Source organism: Podarcis cretensis, assembly GCF_951804945.1.
Source record: "Podarcis cretensis genome assembly, chromosome: 11".
Taxonomy (NCBI): Eukaryota; Metazoa; Chordata; class Lepidosauria; order Squamata; family Lacertidae; genus Podarcis; species Podarcis cretensis.
The window spans coordinates 24352795-24373901 of record NC_137180.1 but is presented as its reverse complement, the minus strand read 5'-3'; the positions used below and the strand labels follow the sequence as shown (position 1 = coordinate 24373901).

General features: G+C 38.3%; 2 protein-coding genes across 2 annotated transcripts in view; both read right to left on the bottom strand.

Moving 5' to 3' along the window:
• The window catches only part of LOC307226668 (general transcription factor II-I repeat domain-containing protein 2-like), a 662775-nt gene that overhangs the window by 487078 nt on the left and 154590 nt on the right, over positions 1 to 21107 (bottom strand). The window lies entirely within an intron of this gene.
• Positions 1 to 21107, bottom strand: part of FBXL17 (F-box and leucine rich repeat protein 17) — a 149998-nt gene that overhangs the window by 36295 nt on the left and 92596 nt on the right. The window contains exon 7 of the mRNA XM_079995532.1: positions 18105 to 18181. Coding sequence (XP_079851658.1) covers positions 18105 to 18181 — 77 coding nt within the window. The remainder of the gene's footprint in view (positions 1 to 18104; positions 18182 to 21107) is intronic.

The following is a 21107-nucleotide window of genomic DNA, read 5'->3' as shown; positions in this document are numbered from 1 at the left end:
ATTAAGTTTTAGGAGTATCTTTTAAAACATTTACCCTGTTTGAATTGGAATTAATCCAGCACATCTCTTAGGTCTGAAGTCTTGGTGCATCACCGAGGGTGAAATACAAACATCATGGATTGGTAAGAAATATATACTTTGATAAAGTAATAAATTAGATTCCTGAATTTCCCTCTGATGTAACTCAAAGAAGCTCCATTACATTTGTGTCCACTGCAGCTGACTTAATAAGGTGGGGGGTCAAGCAATACTGAGTCTGTACTGGCTTAAATCTGGAGTGGTTATACATCAGACAAAACAAAAAGCTCATATTATGCTCTGTGCTTGGCTTTCTAGACTGCATCTCAAGCTGTCTGTCTTTGAATTTGCTTTGATATATCTGTGGGAAAGGAGTGTTGCATTGATTCCTGTTAGTCCTAAGGAGGGAGAACCTCAAGCAATCATTAGTGTTTCAGTTTATGGATACCATGGTGCTACCACTAGGTTCTATTGTGCTGTGGTGAGAGAAAAGAAGCTAGAAGTACTGTGCAGGAAATATATAAGTATGATCACATCAGATCAATGATACTCTGTATTAATAACTTCTCGCTATTTGTAGGTTTTTGTTTTGTTTGTTTTTTGGTGGAGTCCAACTTCCATCAGCCCTAGTCAGCATGGTTAATGGTCTGAATAATGCATGCTATAGTTCAAAAATGTCTAGAAAGCACTATGTTGGCTATCCCTGGCTTAACATATATTTAGTTGCTGCAAACATACTTAATTCTGTTTATACCATTTCTACATGAACAGTTAATTCTACATGTTATCCCCTCTGTGTTCAAGCTGTATTAGGAGTGCTTTTACATTTTGTTGGAAACCTTGCAGAATAACAAAACAAGAGAAAGAAAAAGAAATGTGTTATGCATTTAACAGAGCTCATGCTAAAAGCATTAGATGGGAAGGCAAATCACACATGCTGCGTACAACGCAGAGGCATTGTTGAATACACATTTGTGCATGTGAATGCTAAAGGCACAGTAATACTTTCTATTTACTTTCTGGAAGTCTAAATCTGCATTCAGATAAATCAGACAGCACCTTTGCAATTTATATAAAACAACTTTTCAGACCCCTGCTTCACATTCAGGAAGAAAATCAATTTTCCAAGGCACAGTGGCCCTACAGAATTGTGAAGATCCTCGTGGTTTAATGGTCTCAGCTTGATACCTACAGTTATTACGCAATGCAGTCAAACGATAAAAGTTATGAAAGTGAGGATGAAATTGCCACTGTGAAATGTCACAACAATGAACAGAAACAGCAATAGTCCCTTGCAAATATCTCAACAGCATCTTTTCTTTTTGTACTATAAAAGTTAATGCTTACTCCTAACTAAAGGGGGGGGGGTAATGTTGAATATTGTACATTGATTTCAGGGTCTACTCTGAGTCTGACTTACTTGTCTATTACCCATTGTGTTTAAATATTCTCTTAATTGAAACCATTAAAAAGGTACAATCATCAGTCTATAGATTTTTATGGGGAAGGGACTAACTTCTAATTTATAAATTTACTTCCTTGGATGCTAAGAATCCTTTCAGGATCAGATCTATGTCCCATTAAAGGTGTTTTAATATAGATTAATTGTGAAAATGATTCCACATTGTGGTAACTCCACCTGCAGCCTAATCCTGTATTTCTATGGACTTTCTGGTAGCCATGGGAAATATTCCCTCCAAAGCCTGGTCACTGCGTCCTTACTGACTTGTATTTTGACTTGTAATAAACATGCCTATTTTGCCAGAGAAAGGTTGGGTATGAATTGGTTTGAATGTCAGCAATGAATCAGGTCACAAGGGTGAATGCATTGCAAGATTGATCTCTGCCAATTATATGCTGGCAATTGCATAAGGGAATTGCTGACAACAACAACAAAAACACAATTGTGTGAATTGCTGGTAAATTTTCTTCTTGCAGCAGGTAAACTCAACAATGTGATGATTCTGCTTAAAAAGAAAGTGGAAAAGAACATTAAAGAATCAGGTCCCCATTACATGCTGTTGCAGGGACAAAGATAGGAAACGATCCTTACTTAAATTTGGAAGACATAGGAGGTTTGTGACTCTAGAGTTTAATGCATGAACAAGAAAAGCCAATATTTGGATTAACGAGAATGTACACATTTCTGCATATTTATTATAATTCATTCCTGGATTTTATTTTTAAAAATTCAAATAAATAGACATACCAGGTAAAGAGGTTTATTCCTATATTTGATGTATTTTAACCCATATAAAGTCAAATAACTTTAGAGGTCACCATTTTGCTATCTTTAAATGGGGAAATACAAAGGCACATATGTCTCCATGAAAAAGCTAAATGGGAATTTGCTTTGTTTCTTTGATGGACAACAGCAATCAATCTTCAGCACTCACTACCCAGTTGGAAGACAAAGATAAAAATATGTTAAGGATATGATCTTGGTTAAATAACAAGCTTAGTACACAAACTATTTTATACGACTGTGGCTTTGTGAAGCATCTGTCTAAGCTACATTTCTTATTTGAAACAAAATTAAAACTGAAACATTATAAGTATATATGTACAGACACATACAAAACCACAAACATACACATATAACTATATTTTTAAAAAAATAATTCCACAAGTAAAAGGATAAAATAGATATGCACTGAATGTAGTGCTACTTGGCTAATTGATGGACCTTGCGGACAACATTTCTATAAACTATTCTTAATGAGCACATCTACCAATTATAATGCCGTGCTAAAAAAATAGGCCACAATTTGTCTTCCTGTCATATGCAATAGATTTTCAGCAAACAGCCTACAGGTACCACTTGAAACAGGCTATGAATAATAGTGATGCCCTGTAGCATCTTCACAATTAAGATTCTGTCAGCATTTCCATTAAATTCAGTGTATATCTAATGCAGATGTTAAATGTTCAGGTTACTGTTTTAAAGTCCTAATACCTAGGATTCAAAATCACTGGGACAGGTACAATGTGCCAATGGAAATCCTAACCTAATATACAGATTACAGAGTACGTATTTAATTAAACAAAACATAATATTCAAAATATTCACAAGGTAATAATAAACTGATTCTCAGCTGAGGCAAACTCATACATATCATAAATTAATTTCACTCATGCTTTAGCTCACACACCAGCATGAATGAAATGCAACCAAGAGGTGGAATTTTACCATTTAAAAAATGCATGTTTATATGCTGCTGAAATCTGGGACCAGGTCTAAAGGATGAGGAACTGGTAAAGGGTCTGGCATGTTTCCTCTAGTTCTATTGTCTATTGTGAATCCCCTACTTTCTCCACCAGATCTAAATAAGGATCAGCTTTAACCATGTTTAACACTCAAACCTTTTTTTTTCAAATCTTGATAACAGTACATTGCAGTTAGCATTAACCATGGCTAATGTTGACATGGGCATAAATCTTAAGCATCAGTAGAAATATGTGCGCCACGGGAAGGGAGAAATACCAATTCCTGCAGACTGATCCTGATACCTAAAACAATGGCTTAAGTAAAGGTAAAGGTAAAAGGACCCCTGACCATTAGGTCCAGTCGTGGCTGACTCTGGGGTTGCGGTGCTCATCTTGTTTTATTGGCCGAGGGAGCTGGCGTACAGCTTCCGGGTCATGTGGCTCGCATGACTAAGCCGCTTCTGGCGAACCAGAGCAGCGCACGGAAACACCGTTTACCTTCCCGCCAGAGGGGTATTTATCTACTTGCACTTTGACGTGCTTTCAAACTGCTAGGTTGGCAGGAACAGGGACTGAGCAACAGGAGCTCACTCCATCATGGGGATTCGAACCGCCGACCTTCTGATCGGCAAGTCCTAGGCTCTGTGGTTTAACCCACAACGCCACCCACGTCCCTAAAAGAATCATTATTCTGTTTTCCATGGTAAATAGAAACTTTTCTCATGAAAGTAACATGATGTATGGTTACTTTTAATAAATAGTTCTGAAGTTTTTCTTTACAACCAAGCGGGTGGGGGTGGCATCAGAATTGGAAAAAATAGGTATTCTAATCAAACTCATGTTGTACCAGGAGAAAGCAGTTGTTCCTTAACCAGCAAAGGACCACAGTGTTTTATCTTGCAGCAAGGAAAGTTGTCTTTGTTTTGGCCCCAACTGTGTCATGAAAACCAATCAAAAACTCAGTCCCCGAAATACTTTGATTTCCTGTGCTAGATAGCTGGTGCTCGCTCTTTATGGCAAAAATCCTTATGGGGGCTATCTCCCCCCAAAAACAACTTGGGTGAGGCACACTCCGCTGCTGCCCTTGCACACTGGTGCTTGGAATATTTAATAAAATATCAAAGTTGTTCTGTTTGATGTTTAAACTATCAATTTCTCAATTTGGGTTCAAAAAAATAGGGCTGTCTTATACATGGGGGCAACTTATACACAGAAAAATACGGTATGTCTACCTAGGTCTTTTTCAATTTAGTATTCCATGTTCAATAGATTTGGCAATATATGCATGTAACAGAACCAAGATGACAGAAACTTTGACCAAATTAATAGCAAGTGCCTCACTCTTGCAATACCTAGTTGAGTTCTTGAAAGGACGAGATACAAGTTCATAGCAGTCTATGCATAAGGATGATTAGCCCTCATACTCCTGGCATCAGGTTGATGATATGGCCCTGCCAAACGTCTTAAGGGGATGTTCAGTACAAGTAGTACAGACAGCGAAGCAATTCCAAAATTACCTCCGAGACTACTCTGACTTTTCTGCTGAAAGCCTGTCATTTCTTGATTACATGTTAGAAACTACTCTCAAAGTATCTTGTGAAATTGGTCTCTCATGCTTTCACCCATTATATCACAAACCAATTAGAAAAGCAGCAAGATCTTCATTCTTCTGTAATTGAGTAACATTTCTGTCTCTTTGCTCATGAGTAGTCTCTGCTTCAGATGGTTTATGCTCTTCACTCCGATAAAGACTTTTTAAATGTCCAAATAAAATATAATTTACTCAATCTTAAAGGCATTTTGGCTATTGTTTTGGAGTCAATGAGAATTAAGTAAGCAGGGTGAATTTCTATTGGATTCAAAATGAGAGAACGCTAGGCATTGTATCTGCTAACTGTAACCTTCCACTCCAGCAATTGCAGCCCTGTCCATCCGAAAATTGATAGAAGTCACTCCAGATGTGCTCAACTGGGTCTCAGGGCCCTAACCACACAATGCAACAGGCATGCTCTACTTGCCTCTGTTTTCTCTCATTAAAACATTAGCATATTTTGAGCCTCAAGGGCCTTTCAGTATTTCTGTACTGAGGATTTGCTGACTCAGAAACACCTACTATTAGCTTGTTTATCTCAAAATCCCTCAAGTCACACAGTACTATCAGAGCTCAATTTATTACTGAAAGAGGCTCATATTAAGGAAGATAAAAATGTATAATTAGAATGGAAATGAGATTATAGCAAGCATCTATCCACACACCAAAGCTGCTAGCCTAAAATCTCAGTCCCCCTACAAGCACACAGACAGATAAGACTGTGACTGTGTCTTAACATCAATTGCTACTGGAATGAACTTCCTTTTGTAGTGTACCAGTGAACCGTTATTCACTACGTATTACAACCACACCCTTATGGGATACCATTAATAATATTCAATGACTACCATGTAATTTCTTTTCTTGTATTCCAATGATGCCCCAGCTTACTAGAGTCTCTGTACCAGGAAATAAATTGATCTAGTCTCAAGTGTGGGAAAAGGCACACTCTGCAGCTTCTCTGCAATAACCCCAAGGGTATATGATGACCCACACCTTTTAAAAAAAAACCTAATATGTTGAGATGGCAACAGAGAGGAGTGGCCCAGACTGAACATACCACAGTCATCAGCCCTGGAAAGCACAGGTTTTCTCAGTTGGGACTCCACATGGGAAATGTGGATTTAAGCATGAGACACTCACTATGCTCTAGGTCAGAAATGGGCAAGATGTGATCTTCCTGTTGCTGCTGAACTTTATCTCCAACTTGCCCTAGCCAGCATGCTCAACGGTCAGGGATGATGGGCGCTACAGTACCAACAGCTGGATACAAATTCCTGCTCTAGGTCCTTCTAAAAACAGATTTAAACTCCATTCCAATTTCTAAGGTGTCTTCTAAAAGTGCAAAGTATCTTAGAAACAAGCTCTACCGATTTTACTGCTTCCCATTGTTTTACATCTTACAATAATAGATTTGCATGTAAAACAATGGGAAACAGTCAAAAACAGGAATCTGACACAATACATTGTCTACAGGAGTGTCATGACTCCCTTGGTGTCTTCCAGCTCACACCCAGGATGGCGAAGGCAAGGAGGAAGATAAGGAAAAATGGGAGAGGAAAACTGGAACGGTATTTCAACAATCAATGACATTTCAGAAGGAACGTTATTTTTTTATTGTATACCTTTTTCTTCCAACCAAATTTTAATGTAAACTGTATCCCTAACTTGGTTGCGGTGGCAATTATCTAGCTATGGAGTTTACAAATTTCTATTCCTCAATAAAACCTAGAAGGGAGAGCCATGCTAGCCTTTTGCAGCACAATAACAATTCCCAGTCACTTACTTGATATAATCACAATGAAATTTGCCATATTAAAACTTATTTTCTTCGTTGACTCTGTGAAATTCAGAAATGGAGCTGAACAGAACTGCTTTTATTGCTCAAGTTATTTCTTTTGCTCAAGTTATTTCTCTCCACCTATTAAACTGTTTTTGCCCCACTGTCAATTGTTATTTTTTATTTTAAATCAGGAACTGCTCTGTTGTCCCAGAGGTATTTTCTGAGAAGCCTGCAAATAAACCCAGCTATGATTTTAAATCAAAACTTCAGGAAGCTATTTTCTTTGAAGAATATAGAGTCCATCCCTCATTGCCCTCCAACAGCTTTACCATCTATGTAATTTGTTTCTGTGACTCTTTCCCCATTTTGCAACCTCCATCCTAGTGCTCCCTTTTCTTTACCTAATATATTCAGCAAAACTGTTTTACAATAGTTTGTTCTGACTGTTCTGCTTGGATCGTGTTGTAAGCTGCAACCATTCTTCTTTCTAGATCAGTCACTCGGCAGGTCAGCTCACCTAATTGGAAAAGACTAATGCAGCAATACCTTGCATGCATCGTCACTTCCCCCTTTTTGTCTAAAAAATGATTTCACAGAGACTTACTTGGGGTCAGAGCAGTGTGGAAAAACTATCACTATTGCCCAGTGGCTCCCCCCAGCCCAAGTGAAGAGTGGAAAAATTGCTTTCATGGTCTCTATGCAACAATACAGTACATTTTTTGCACACAGCACAAAGATCCACATCTCCTCGGTGAAGCAGTACTTTATTCACAGCTTCAAGAAACATACAGACTGCTTTCTTACTATTTTTTAGGCAACTGATGAAATAGACTTACTTTACCAGTTCTCGTTTTTTTCTTTATAAAGGTAGTCAAATGTGTTTTCATTTCAGCAGCCAACAGCAATTAGCACTGCTCTGCCTTAACTATGGACATATACAATTGTTTTATTGCACTATGTTCTGTTTTCATCTCTTGATGAAATTAATAGCAATAAGAAGCTCTTCTATGCTCACCAAGAAGTATCCAGAAGTTTATGCTTCTTATACTCCCAGGATATTCAAGATTAATAGAACTGAAGCCTCACATGAGAGTTGGGAGGGGTGTGAGTTGAACAGATGAGCTTACAGACATACCTAGCTAAGGTGTAGGAAACCTTTGCTTGTCATGAACTACCTCTCCATATTAGAGGACTTCTGGTACAGCGCCAGCATCCTTGGAATATAGAGATTTCATCAGATAAGAATAGGGCTAAACTAGTGCTTTATGGGAACTGCTCTGCAGCCAACAAGTTAAATGATACTAATCAAAATGTATATGTCCTTATAATGAAATACCTCTTTCTGAATTTATTAATTTAGAAACCCTTCTATATTGTGGTGAGATGGTTGTAAATCAATAAAATTCAAGAAGCAAGTTTTACTGATGAGAGCTAAGAGTCCAACAATAAGAATCCTAATCAAATTAGCTGGTAGCCTACTAAGGGTATACATTTCAATGTGTGTCAGTTGTTGTACTTCAATAATGAATTACAGAAAGAGTTAAAATAAGTTAGGGAGTATATTGTCTAATAAAAAGACAATTCGACTTTAGTCTTTAGATATCCAAAACTGCCATTACAGTGGATATTATATCACTGCACAGATGTGCAGCGTGATGCTTTAGTACTGTGAATATATTTAAGAAAAACGAACAAGTTATGTTAACTTTTTTATTTTGCCTTTTCACTCCATTAGAAACAGAACATTGTTGACAGAATGTAACAATCAATTTTGGTTGTTGTTCGCCTGTACATTATTATTTCTATTTCCGTTATAATAAGCAAAATGAAAATATGCTAGTAGGATAGGCCAGTTATCTGGTTGACTTCTTCATGTATTTAAAATATATGGATATGGCTTTATACACATTTATCAAGAAATAAGTTCCACTGAACTCAATGGCTGCTGTTCTTGAGTAGATATGTAAAGGATAGCGCTTTTAAAAATGCAACAGACACCCACCTCCCAACCCCAAGACATGCACTCTAAATGTGCTTTGAATACTATAAGTGAAGCTGATCATCAGCCTGACTAAGAAGTACAGTCTTTGTGGAAAAGTATAACAATTTATATATTTTCACCCAGAAGTTAACTAAAAGGGTACAATACAATGAAGATTATAAAGAAAATGAGTGTTTATTGTAGAACTGATGAGCTTTGTCTTAAAAAAAAAAAACCATGCTGCAGTAGTCCCTACATTATCAGCGAAATGAAGGCTTAATTTCAATGGTGTCCTTCCACCGTGGAAGGTTCATTGCTCCAGCAGAGGTTTCAATGAATGGAAGGGGAAGGGAAATGATTTTCAAGAATTTCTGCTTCTTCTGTACTCCCATGTGCTACTTCCTGTTCCAAAAGGTCTCCCAACCCCTTAGGTTTGGAGGGGTGCAGCAGAGTGAATGGGAGAGTTTGTAAAAGCTTCTCCCCTCCTCTGCTCACAGAAGGCTCAGCTGAACCAAAAACCCTTCTCGTGAAAGGAGGACATAACTGGATACAACCCAACAGTTTTCTAGGATGCTGTAACACCTCATTTATTTTAGGCTTCCATTAAACAGTAGCATAGGGAAGTAAGGTAAAGGTAAAGGGACCCCTGACCAATAGGTCCACTCATGACCAACTCTGGGTTTGCGGCGCTCATCTCGCTTTATTGGCCGAGGGAGCCGGCGTACAGCTTCCGGGTCATGTGGCCAGCATGACTAAGCTGCTTCTGGTGAACCAGAGCAGCGCATGGAAACGCCGTTTACCTTCCCGCCAGAGTGGTACCTATTTATCTACTTGCACTTTGATGTGCTTTTGAACTGCTAGGTTGGCAGGAGCAGGAACCGAGCAATGGGAGCTCACCCCGTTGCAGGGATTCGAACTGCCGACCTTCTGATCGGCAAGTCCTAGGCTCTGTGGTTTAACCCACAGCGCCACCTGCTCACAAATAACAGCAGCGGCAAGCAAAGTCTCAAGATATATGTAACGGATCGCAGAAGTTTCTGCCGCTGCAATTAAAATTAGTTCACATGTTAGTGTGCTCAGACAAGTAGCCCATTTGAGTGCCAGTAAAAAATTTGTGTGCGCAAAAAGCAGTGTGTGAAATAACTGGGCCAAGTAAACAAATAAGTTTAAGTTTATTGCTTTCACATTTAGCTTAATTCCATTATTCCAATGAAGTTCAAACTGATGATCTACTGCAGTGTTTCCCAAACTTGGGTCTCCAGCTGTTTTTGGACTACAATTCCCATCATCCCTGACCACTGGTCCTGCTAGCTAGTGATGAAGTGAGTTGTAGTTCAAAAACAGCTGGAGACTCAAGTTTGGTAAACACTGCACTAGTGCAAAGGATACAAACAATTACGATCTTTTCAACATCACAGAAGTGTCTGTCTTTCAAACTCTAAGGTTGTTTCACTCATGAGGACACACTTTTTGCTAAAACAAACTTGGCTGCAGCTAATCCTAGAGGATTAACAGATTTAAGATGTTTATCATGTCTCATCAATATCTTTGGAAACAATTATAAATGGTGGCCTTACATTCCAACACCAGTATGTAGGAACGTAATGCTCCAGATGTCTACCACACAGTTGCAACTAAAATCTTTATGATCTTAAAAACAACATAGCTGTAAAGGAAAAATAGCTGTAAAGAAAAGCAGTCTCTGTTTCAGTTGCTCAATGAGGATTCCTTCAGTCATGAGGATTCTGCTCTTTCCTAAGGCCAAACCTGTACAGCTATGGTAGACACTGTGTTTGGGAAGTAATAGTTTATTTGAATAATAAATGAAACTATCTAGCTCAAGCTCCAAGATTCTCAAGCTATTATAACAGTACGCATGGCCAGTTATCTCATGTACATGAAAAGAAGTTACAGAATTGGAAGGGACTAAAAAGCCATCTACTCCAGCCAACTGCTGTGAAGCAGTATGACTCAATCGTATAAGGCATTGCAAGTTTACTTATACAAAAGGCCAATATAAGTACCTTAGTATAAAAATATCATTCTGCTGTTGAATATTTACAACATTAACATCCAGTTAGTAAAATGAAGCTTAGCTGATCACTACACTAACATTGTAAAGATCAAACAGTGAGTGCATGATGGGGAAGGAACAAATTTCAGCATTTTTATTTTGAATTAATGAAATATTTGTTACTCTATGTTTCTAGGTAAATAACAATTATTATAGAAAGTGAACAGGCAAACATCTGTAAGTGTCTGTGTATTAAAATGGATTCTAAAATGTGCTGTCAAAAGTACTCCTAATAGGCACCAAACCATAAAGCTGAAAATACCGCTCAGGAACACATTGTGCAGTTCAGACTTCAAAAATACAGATATTTATTTAAACTTATTGAATCTTCATGTAAATTGAGCAAATTAATATTGTGTTGCTTCATGAAACAAAGTGAAAACAGTTGTAAAGCTGATAACACAAAAACGACAACATTAATGGAAAAATAAAAAACCTTCAGGAATCTGGTGGGGCTGAAAAATCCAGATAAATAAATGGCGCTGACACAATCATAACTTACACCCAGCATCTGTGAAACAGCTGATTGTATTTAGAGTATTATTAATTTTAGACTTCCGGGTTAGCGCCTCTGGCAATGGCGGAATTCCTCTGATCAGGAGGAATTTACTCCGTGGAAACAGGGTCTGGCCGCCACGGCGAATCACAGGCGGGAGAAGCCTATGAACCTGGGATTCGGCTGGCACCTTTTGCGCCTCCCCTACTCGCGGAATGAAATCTTATGGCTTTAGTTGAAATGTTATAAGGAGTTAAGCATAAATAAGCATTATAGTATTAATGGAAAATGAGGGTAAAAATAAGTTAAGATATTTATATGCCAGAAAATAGAGAAAGATGGAAAGGAATTGCTGAAACAATTAATAGAAGTGGAATACAAAAAAGGAGGTGAGAGGAGGTTTAGGTTAATGTTGTGTTTTGTATTGTTTATATATTGTATTGTATTGTTTTTTCCTTTTCTTGTTGTTTTTCTTTTCTTTCCTTTTTGTAAGTTTTAAAAGTAATAAATATTATTTTAAAAAAATTAGAGTATTATTAATTTTAAAGTATCAAGCCGCCTTGAACAGCTTCTCCCCCTCTCTTTCAAACAAATGGTCTGATTTTACAGGCATTATTTCATCCCTGAAGTACAACAGGTCTGGGAGTGGCCTGTTAGTACCTCAATTTAAGACTACCCAGGACGGAAACCAGATCTTCCATCCAGAGGAAATTCATTTATCTATAAGATGGCTTTGCACTGCCTTTTCTAAAGAGCACAAAATGGCTAACAAATTCAAAATCAATAAAAGTAAGCAAAAATTGCAACTCAAAACAGAACACAAACAGTAGGAAATGTTCACTGATAACAAAACAAAACGGCACTTTTACAAGTGCCACATAATTGTCCCACACTTGTAAGAAATAGCTTTTTTTAGCACAACAGCATCTGCACTCTCTGATTCCCTGCCTATTGACATCAAGCAGTTGCCTTCACTGTACTCTTCCTGACACCTGCTATAAATTTTTTTTGTTTAGGCAAATCTACTTGGACGTGTAAAAGTTGGCAGGTGTTTTAATCTGTAATTTTAGCTTAAATCTTTTTTGAATTTTTCAAAACTTTTTTTGAATTTTTATCAATACTTGTATATTTTATCTTCTGTCAACTTCTTGGAGGTTTTATTTATAGTTAAACAGTATGCAAATTGTTATAATTTAAAATTTCATGAAAAATTATGAAAAATCTGGCGGGGAGAGAAGAGAGAGACAAACTTGTTCCCCTGCCCCTCCCCAGCTTCAAAATTTCATATCTGGAGTGATCTCATTTTATCCCCAAAACCCTACAGCACAAGGTTAGTGTGTTCATGACTGAGAGGCATTTGATTTCTGGTGCAAGTCCTACACTTTTGTCATTACACTAAGACTGCCATACGTCCGGAATTTCCCAGACATAGCTGGGATTCGTCAATGTGTAACAACTTTTGTGTCCGAATTTTCACTTTTTGAAATATGGCAACCCTACACTACAGCTAACTTACCATTTGTCAGGGACATGGCTGAATTGAATGCCTGGGAAGAGTCGGACTCTGGAGAGGAAGGAATGCCAGTACAAAGGGAGACAGAGTCTGACTCTGGAGGCGAGGGATTGCAGCCACAGACAGAACAAGAGTGGGTTAGTTCAGCCCCCCTTCATCAAGAGTTCCCAGACTCAGAGCAGCAGACTTGGAAAGCTCACAGGCAGAGGGAGGGAAGGAGGTAGATGGCATTGAGAGGGTCGCTATGCAACCAGGAGGTAGGCGGCGGTTAGCAGGATCTTTGTTTGATAGTGGGGTATGGGGGAGTTCACCCACCTTCTCCCTGAACCAGAAGAGCTGAAAGGTTTAAAATGCAATGGAAGTACAAGAGAGCAAAGGGATGGACTTTGGCACGCTTCGTGCTGCAAAAGGGACGGACACTCAGAGTGACCAACTTGTAGCTAAGAGTGCCAGGCTTGGAACTGCGCTCTGGATGTAAATTGTAAATAAACATGCCATAAAACTGCCAGAGTCTCATTACGTCTTATCAGGGCTTGCTTGCCTGCCTGAGATCATTACACCATTTACTCTTTGACAAACCACACATATAGTCAAATAAAAAAGACTACCCAGGTTAATTAGGTAAGGCACATAGGATTTTAGAAATGTTTAGTGTTACAAATATTTATCTTTTCAAAAGAAATCTGTGCTCTTATAATTTTTCAGTTTTCAGAGGCCACTTTATTTTCTCAAAGACACTGCTGAATCTCAGGACCTATTTTCTTTATTATAGAAATTGGCCACATATCTTCTGCTTGAAATATTCTCTTTTTTGTGTACTAAGGCCCAAGTGGTTACATATTTATGGAAGCATTTCTTATGAGCTCTTGGCATTTTGTAATTAGATGCAATGTATTTCAGTATGTACAGTTAATAAATAAGCAAGAACAGGGCACTGGATGAAAGAGAATTGCAAATAAAGTATGCCATTAGCTTAGTTAGGTCAAAAAGATCCCTGACATTTCAAAAACTAGAATCATTCCACTTGACTTATGGAAGAACTAGAATACATACATTTAAATTACTTTGGATTTTTTTTTTTTTAAAGGCACTAAGTTGAGTTCTGTAGAAGCTTCCGTTCAGCAAGATGAAATGGCAATTCACTGAGGCTGCTTAGTCCTGAAAGGCAAGGTTTCTGGATCACAATAACTGAGCCTACTAGATTCACAAGTGGCAAGAGGCAGAAAAATAGAAATACAAATGCACTTGTGCTTAGACTTGCTGCCACAAGCCGTAATATACAAAGAGGCAATTTGCACTTCTCATTTAGAAAAGTATTTTTAATTGAAAAGCTGAAATGACGATCAGTTAGTGAATGGGTTTTCAACATTTGCATACTGTAAAAGCAAGTTTACTTTTTATTTTACATTATCTGTTTAATAATTATTATTTCCCTATATAAGTAAAAATGTAAAGTTGTTGTGACGCTCTGCTATTTGCGTGGCTGCACCAACTCCAGAATGCCGCCAGAACAGCAGGAAGGAGGGAGCGTGACCAAAACGGGCAGGCTCCCTACCGCTACAGCAGCACTTAACAGGCAGCGGCAGCAATGGAGACAATGGCATGCCACCAAGAGCTTACAAGTGCCACCAGCACAATTGCACAAGGGCAGGTGGCCAGGGAGCAAGAACCTGAGAGCAACCGGAGCCCCTAGGATGGCACTCCCCCAAGCCTGGAGCACCCTAGCTAGGGAAAGAGGCTGGCTGACTGGCGTGACAAGGAAGAGACACAATGACATGACCCTCCATGACAGACTGCTACTGCTGGCAACTGCCTGCTGAGGAGCTGGTGGCTTCATGCCTGAGGGACTCCTGGCTGAGCCGGAGGAAACAACACTCAGTGTGCTGGTCACAAACACACCAATTGGGAATGGGCCGGGCGGGGAAGGAAGCCGGAAGGTGACCGGGACTGCAGACAGTCAAGTTGGAAGGTGCGGCAGCTGCTCAGGTGCAAGGCGTAAAAAAAAAAATGGAGCCACTCTGTGACACACACAAAAATGGAGGGGACTAGTTCCTCTCTGAGCTCCTCCACCTTTAAACAGAGATGGGGCTTGGGGTGGAGATAGGCAATGGGTGAGGTGTAAAGGGAGGGTTTTTGGGGTCAGGTGTAAAGGAAGAGGTGTGGGGGAGGGGTGCAGGAAGGGGTTCGCAAAGAGGTGGCTGTTCCTAGTACTATGATATTTATATTATTTTAACAAAATCAGTATATCTGTGAGGTTTCTCCATTCAGTGCTATCTAAGATGAGTAGAGTTGTTCACACCTACTGTAATTCCATTCCTCAGATGAGGTGCCCTCTTCAGCTATCTACCAGTATTGAGTTTTTTTGTTTGTGAGGACAGCTGCCAACAGAATGGGGACCCTGCTGCCCAACAGTCACCCTAATTGAGCTAACTGGGTAGTCCTGGGCATGGAATCTCCCAGACTGATGGTACTGAGTGATTTCCACTTCCAGGCAGATGCTTCATAGCCTTACTATATGTTGAGTTGAGAATTACAGGAACTCCTAACTTCCACAGGAGAGAGGACCTATTAAAAAGAAGTTAAGATGGATCCCAACAGTTTTCTGGGTGCCTTGGGGAAGTTTCCTATTTTGTCACTTGATGATTCTGTCAAAGCACTTATCAGTCTCTAGGATGGGGAAACAACCAGGAAGTTTGACATAATTGCTCCTGAACATCCTGTCCAGTTGAGGCAAACAAGTTACCTGGCTTTACAGAGATCACATAGCAAACTAGACAGGGGGAATAAGTCCCTGTTGGACCTCTCAGCAGCTTCCAGTCTGTTGACCACTATATTCTTCTGGACTGTTTGGCCAGGGAGCACTGTTCCCAGTCTTTCCTTAGGGGTCAGTTCCTAAAGGTAATGTTGGGGAATCCAGTTTGACAATTGGTGTATGACGTCCCTCAGGAATTAGGGAACACATTTTAATGTGATCCAGGAGGCTTCTGCCAAATACCTGAACTTTTATTTACAGGTTGTGCTTTATCTGTGGTCTCTGACTACAGAGCAAATGGATAGGCAAGCAGAAGGAGTTGCTTTTGTGAGTTGGTATCTTCACTATCAACCAGCTCTGGAATTCATCTTCAACTCTTTCTACCCCTCCTCCTGCAGGGAGAAATCTGGATACTTGCCTGTGATTATGTCAAGTGCCAGGGACCAGCGGAAACAACCCCATATGGACCCCACACACCAACAGATGATATTGTACCTTTGAATAGATTTGAAGTATTCTATATTTGGATGAATAGTTGGATACAAACCTAATAACTAAAATACAATAAAGTAAATAGAGGTCACTTATCCCCCCCCCCCAAAGATGAAGCAATTGCTTGGTTTTTGTAGTAATATTTTTTATATATATGAAAGAGTTGTTAATAGATTCTAGGACCCTGGGGAACAACACTTTAGTTTTAAGAGGATGAAATGTTAAGTTAGCATTTAATCTTGCATTTTCAAATATGTCGTTTCCCACAGTTTGCTATCCAGGAAGCAAAATAAACCCTCAGAGGAGAGCAAAAAAATCACTTTAGAGGAATTTAAATGAAGGCAATAGATGCCTTTAAACAGGGAGGCATATATGAGACTTCTGCAATGGAATGTAAAATACAGGTAAGAGCATATGGTGCTCTAGTTTGGGGCATAGTGACAAGCCACATTCAAAGCACACTTTCTTCCAACCTGCTATTTCCCTGTATACTTACTTAGTGGGCGAAGAAGGTGCTGATAACAGGGGCAGTGCATCATTTTACACTTACCAAAAAAATTAAAAGTTCGGCTTAACTGTCTTTCTCAAATTGAAAATCCTCCATAATGTACCACGAGACAAAAGATCTGCAATTCTTATAGTTGAGAAATATGCTATTGCTGTAATTTACCTCACTATATGGGGCTTTGAGATGCACAGTGGCATTCCAAACCAACTCTCAAAGAAAATTGCCTGGAATTTTCATGACATCAGGAGTATTCTTAGAAGTTATTTAAAGAAAATTGATTTCTGATAGTTATGAATTACATATAGCGCTGGCAGATGGTAGAAAATGTTCTTTTTGCATGAGTGATTGTTAAGAATATTCTCAACAAAGTTTTAATATAACTTTCTTTTTTAAAGGATAATTTATGTGATTTACAGGCTGACTTGGGTGACTAGTCTTTATCTGTCATACTAGATATCCTAAGACTTACAAATAAAAGTTACATTATTTTCAGGCTTTTGCAGGACGGTCAACAGTATTATTCCTGGAAGTCAATATTTATATTAAGGTTTTTTAACATGCATATATCTGAATAAAGATACGGCTTGACTTCTTGACAGCCTGTCCCAAAATGAGAGCTTAGCTGGAAAGTGTGCAAGTCAAGCCAACTAAACTTAAACCTAGTTGGTTCTGTGATCCAAAACCATATTTAATACTTTACACTCATCTTTTAAGTACAGAAAATGTTAGCTTGGTTGTTTCCCATACAGTTCTCTTATAAAAGCACTAAACTCTGAAGTCTCCAAATCTCCCCTCCCCATGCAAAAAAATTATCTATACAAAACATGGAAAATAAATTCAAACTCTTAGACCACTTAGCTGCTTTTCCCATTTTTCTCCCCAAGAGTTACTTATCTGAGTCATATTCAATTTAAACACGAATACACACATAACATGTTTGGATAGCAGCCCCCACACCATGTTTCAAGCTTGCTATGTAATGCTTGAAGCTGCCTTAAATATGTCAAAGCTGTGTTTAGTTGAACAATGAATTAATTGAGACATTACACCAAATCCAAGTTTAAGAACGCTTAGCTATGATTTAGCACAATGCTCTATTGAAAAGCCAGTTATTGTTATTGTTCAATCTCTGGAAGCCACTGCAACTAGATATGGAAGTGCTTAGTGGTTCTCAATCTGTGGGTCCCTAGATGTTGTTGGACTACAACTCCTATCATCCCTGAGTTCTGGCCTTGCTAGCTGGGGGTGATGGGAGTTGTAGTTCAACAACATATGGGGACTCACAGACGAAAGCAAAGGCAGACTTGTAGTTTTAAACCACCGGTTGCCTGGAAGCTCACAACAAATACAGTGGCAACTTATGCATTGCCTGAAAGAGGAATTGAATCTCAAAAAAAGAGAAAAGAGGATACCAATTTGCATAAAATGTGCATGTATTATTATCATTAAGATAGTTGCAAATTTAGACATAATTACTATCATTTTAATAGAAATGCAATACATCTCACCATAGTGGGCAGTGACTGTAACCAACAGATTATGTTGCAATTGCTTACAAATAAGTTTTGAAGCTACATATTTATGATGAACATTTCTTCAAACTTTTCAGAATGGAGAAATCTAAAAATATCAACTACAATTAACTCTTCTTGATGGCATAAATGTGTTTTAAAAGTTACTATTACATACCATAGTCTGTGATCTTACAGGACACCAAATAAAGTTCTTTCAAGTTCTGCCCTTCTTTAGCAATGACTTCTACACATCTGGAATACATAGAGATCTCGATTAATGAGTGCTTACATACAGTAATGAGAGACCAATGACTACTAGATTTTTAGAATGTAAATTATTAATTGAGAAATCAAACTTTTAATTTGTTGTGTGTATATATGAGGCTATTTCAGAATACATTACAGCCTTACTTATCAATCCGAGTGATTCTGATCATTTCAACAAGATGGAAAACAGAAATTTTGACAACATAAAGGACTTGCATCATTCAGTCCTGTGTTCTTAATTTTGAAATATTACACAACTGTTTCAGACTGATAACAAAATGTTGAATAGTAACACAATATTTGTAACACAGTTAGAGTAAAAACAATAATCATAAAGTATTTTAACCTTCATCTAACTTTGAGATACTATTATAATGCAGTTTACAATTTTAATGGAACTTCAGATACTACTCACAATAATTACAAATTAGGTACCTTGATTCATTGCTGTATGTCCAAAGTGATTATTACAGACGTCAGCAAACATCCAAGCATGAAATATCACCCACTACTTGAGCACAAATGTTTAGCTACAGAAACATTCATTAATTAGAATGGAGATTTAAGTTCCAAAGTGTTTGTTAGTTTGTAAGACAATTATAGAATTGTGTTTATTATTATTACATTTTGTAGCCTTTTCTTGAAACTTATAAAAACAAAAACATAGGAGTAAACACAATCAAAATTCCATTGTGTGAACCATTTCCTTTATGTTATACATTTTAGAAATGCCAATGTTTGCTTGTTTCAGAAGAAACACTATGAATTTATTAACAAGGTGCTCAGCTTATAATTCAACAGTTGCAACATGTAACAATCACGTATTGCACCTATTGCAAGTTCTCCACAAAGTTTCCATGTTTCTATCTTGAAAACCACACAAGTGAGATTGGTTTGAACTTTTTTACAACCCAACTGGCACATATAGAAGAGGAAATATTGCTCCCAAAGCTATAAACCAAATGATGTCCTCAGATCAAAACATACACACATAGAGTTACTAAAATCTGTAACATTAAATGCAAGAACAAGAACCCTATTTCAAGTTCTGCACAACATTGCCTTTCACCCTGATCAGCACAGTTATCTAGTCACAGAAATACAGTACGGTGCATACTTAAAAGCTAACAATTACACTGCATGGACTGCAACGCACCTCAAATGCAAAGCATTGAATGTAGCAGAGCAATAAAGTATAGAAAGAATATCACACACGCTCATTCTTCTCCTGCCAAAATGTAGTGGTAAACATTTAAGAACACCACTTCCACTTTGGTGCATTTGAACACTTTAGCAATTTGATTATATTCATGCCTTCCTGTTTTTTTATGCACTGAGCGCAACAATTTAAATGCTAAAATAAATATTTTAAAATCAAAGGTTGATGCTGTCTATTGTGCATTACAATTTGTGCATTTTTCCTAAGATGTTTCTTCCTTATACTCAGACTTGAATCTGGGTGAATGTTAACTAATTAAACTGTGTAAGCCACAAGCTATCAAATGGATTCAAAAGGATCTTGAATTACAGAAAATAATTGTCTGTTCTACATGCATATAGTTTTTGTGGGGGTTTTTTGGTCAACTTTGCAAAAGCCTGGGACATGGCATTAGTGACAATTGAAACGAGCTAATGAGGAAATATGACTACACAGCTTGTAAGGAAAGTGGTCCTCAGAGACCTTGTTACTGTTTGTGATGCACTTCAGTTAATAGGAGCTGCCAGACACTGGTTTAGGACATTTCACTTTAAAGAACTGCATTTCGATCACCTTGGTATGAAAGGAAATGACACTGTCAGAGTCACAGCCTGATGAGATTTGGAATGAGTATCAGAATGCACACGCTACCTCAATGTTACATTTGAACAAGGTAAATATTTTTGTCTGAACAGAAAAAACTCATTTAAAATGCAAACAAGGAAGCATGAAAATTCACTGCGAACAACATCTAACTACAAAGATGAGCTAGTAAAATGTTCCCTCCTTATACAAACTTCTCTCTATTAACCGTTAATCGAAAGAGAGCTTTTGGAAATTTACCCATCTCTCATTTTTACGGAGGTTGTAAGCTTTACTTGGGGTGTCCCAGGTAAAGGCCCTAAAACGTACCCGTTCTAAACAGAAACCCAACATCTCTGAAAGTTGGCAGCCCACTAGTAAGAGTACAGCTGTCACTTTCCTATGAGTCCACGGTGAACAAGATAGGAGCTTCTGTATTGTAAAGGATGAAGCAGAAAAGTTTGTAGCTTAATATGTGTACTAGTTTTTGTAGTCCCGCAAGATTCTTCATTACAGATTCTTCATTACAGTCTTACCTCTTCTTGCGAACGCTTCATGTTGCGTTTTTTCGGGTTAAGAACGTGGCAAACCCGGAAGTGTTTTGCCATGCACGCAGAAGCGTTCAGTGCGGTTCGCGCATGCACAGAAGTGCTCTATCGCGCCACTCTGGTTACTGACTTTTCAGGGTGCGAATGGCACCCTGGAATGGATTGTGTCTGCAACCAGAGGTACCACTGTATTTATGAAACACACTTTCACCTGCCATAGATGGTGAAAGTTGCTGTAAGCAATATAAAAAGGAAAATTGAAATAAATAAATCCAGGCATAGGATTCTCTGCATAGCTGCCAGAATAAGCTAGTTAGATCAGCATTAAGGATCTTTACCGTTTTGGCCCCTTTATCTCTTATTTTTCTATCCTCAGAAGACTGCAGAATAGCTAGACTTCTCATAGTAGACTATAATTCCAGGGATTAAAGCTGTCTGTTTGAGCTTGATAAAAAGTAACAAAGTGCTATCCTTGGTTGGATAAATTTTTATTTCTCTCTCTCTCAAACTGTTGTATTATAAGTAATTTGCACTGGCAAAGGACTTAGCCTTGAACAGGCAACAGAGAGAATTCAGCAAGTGT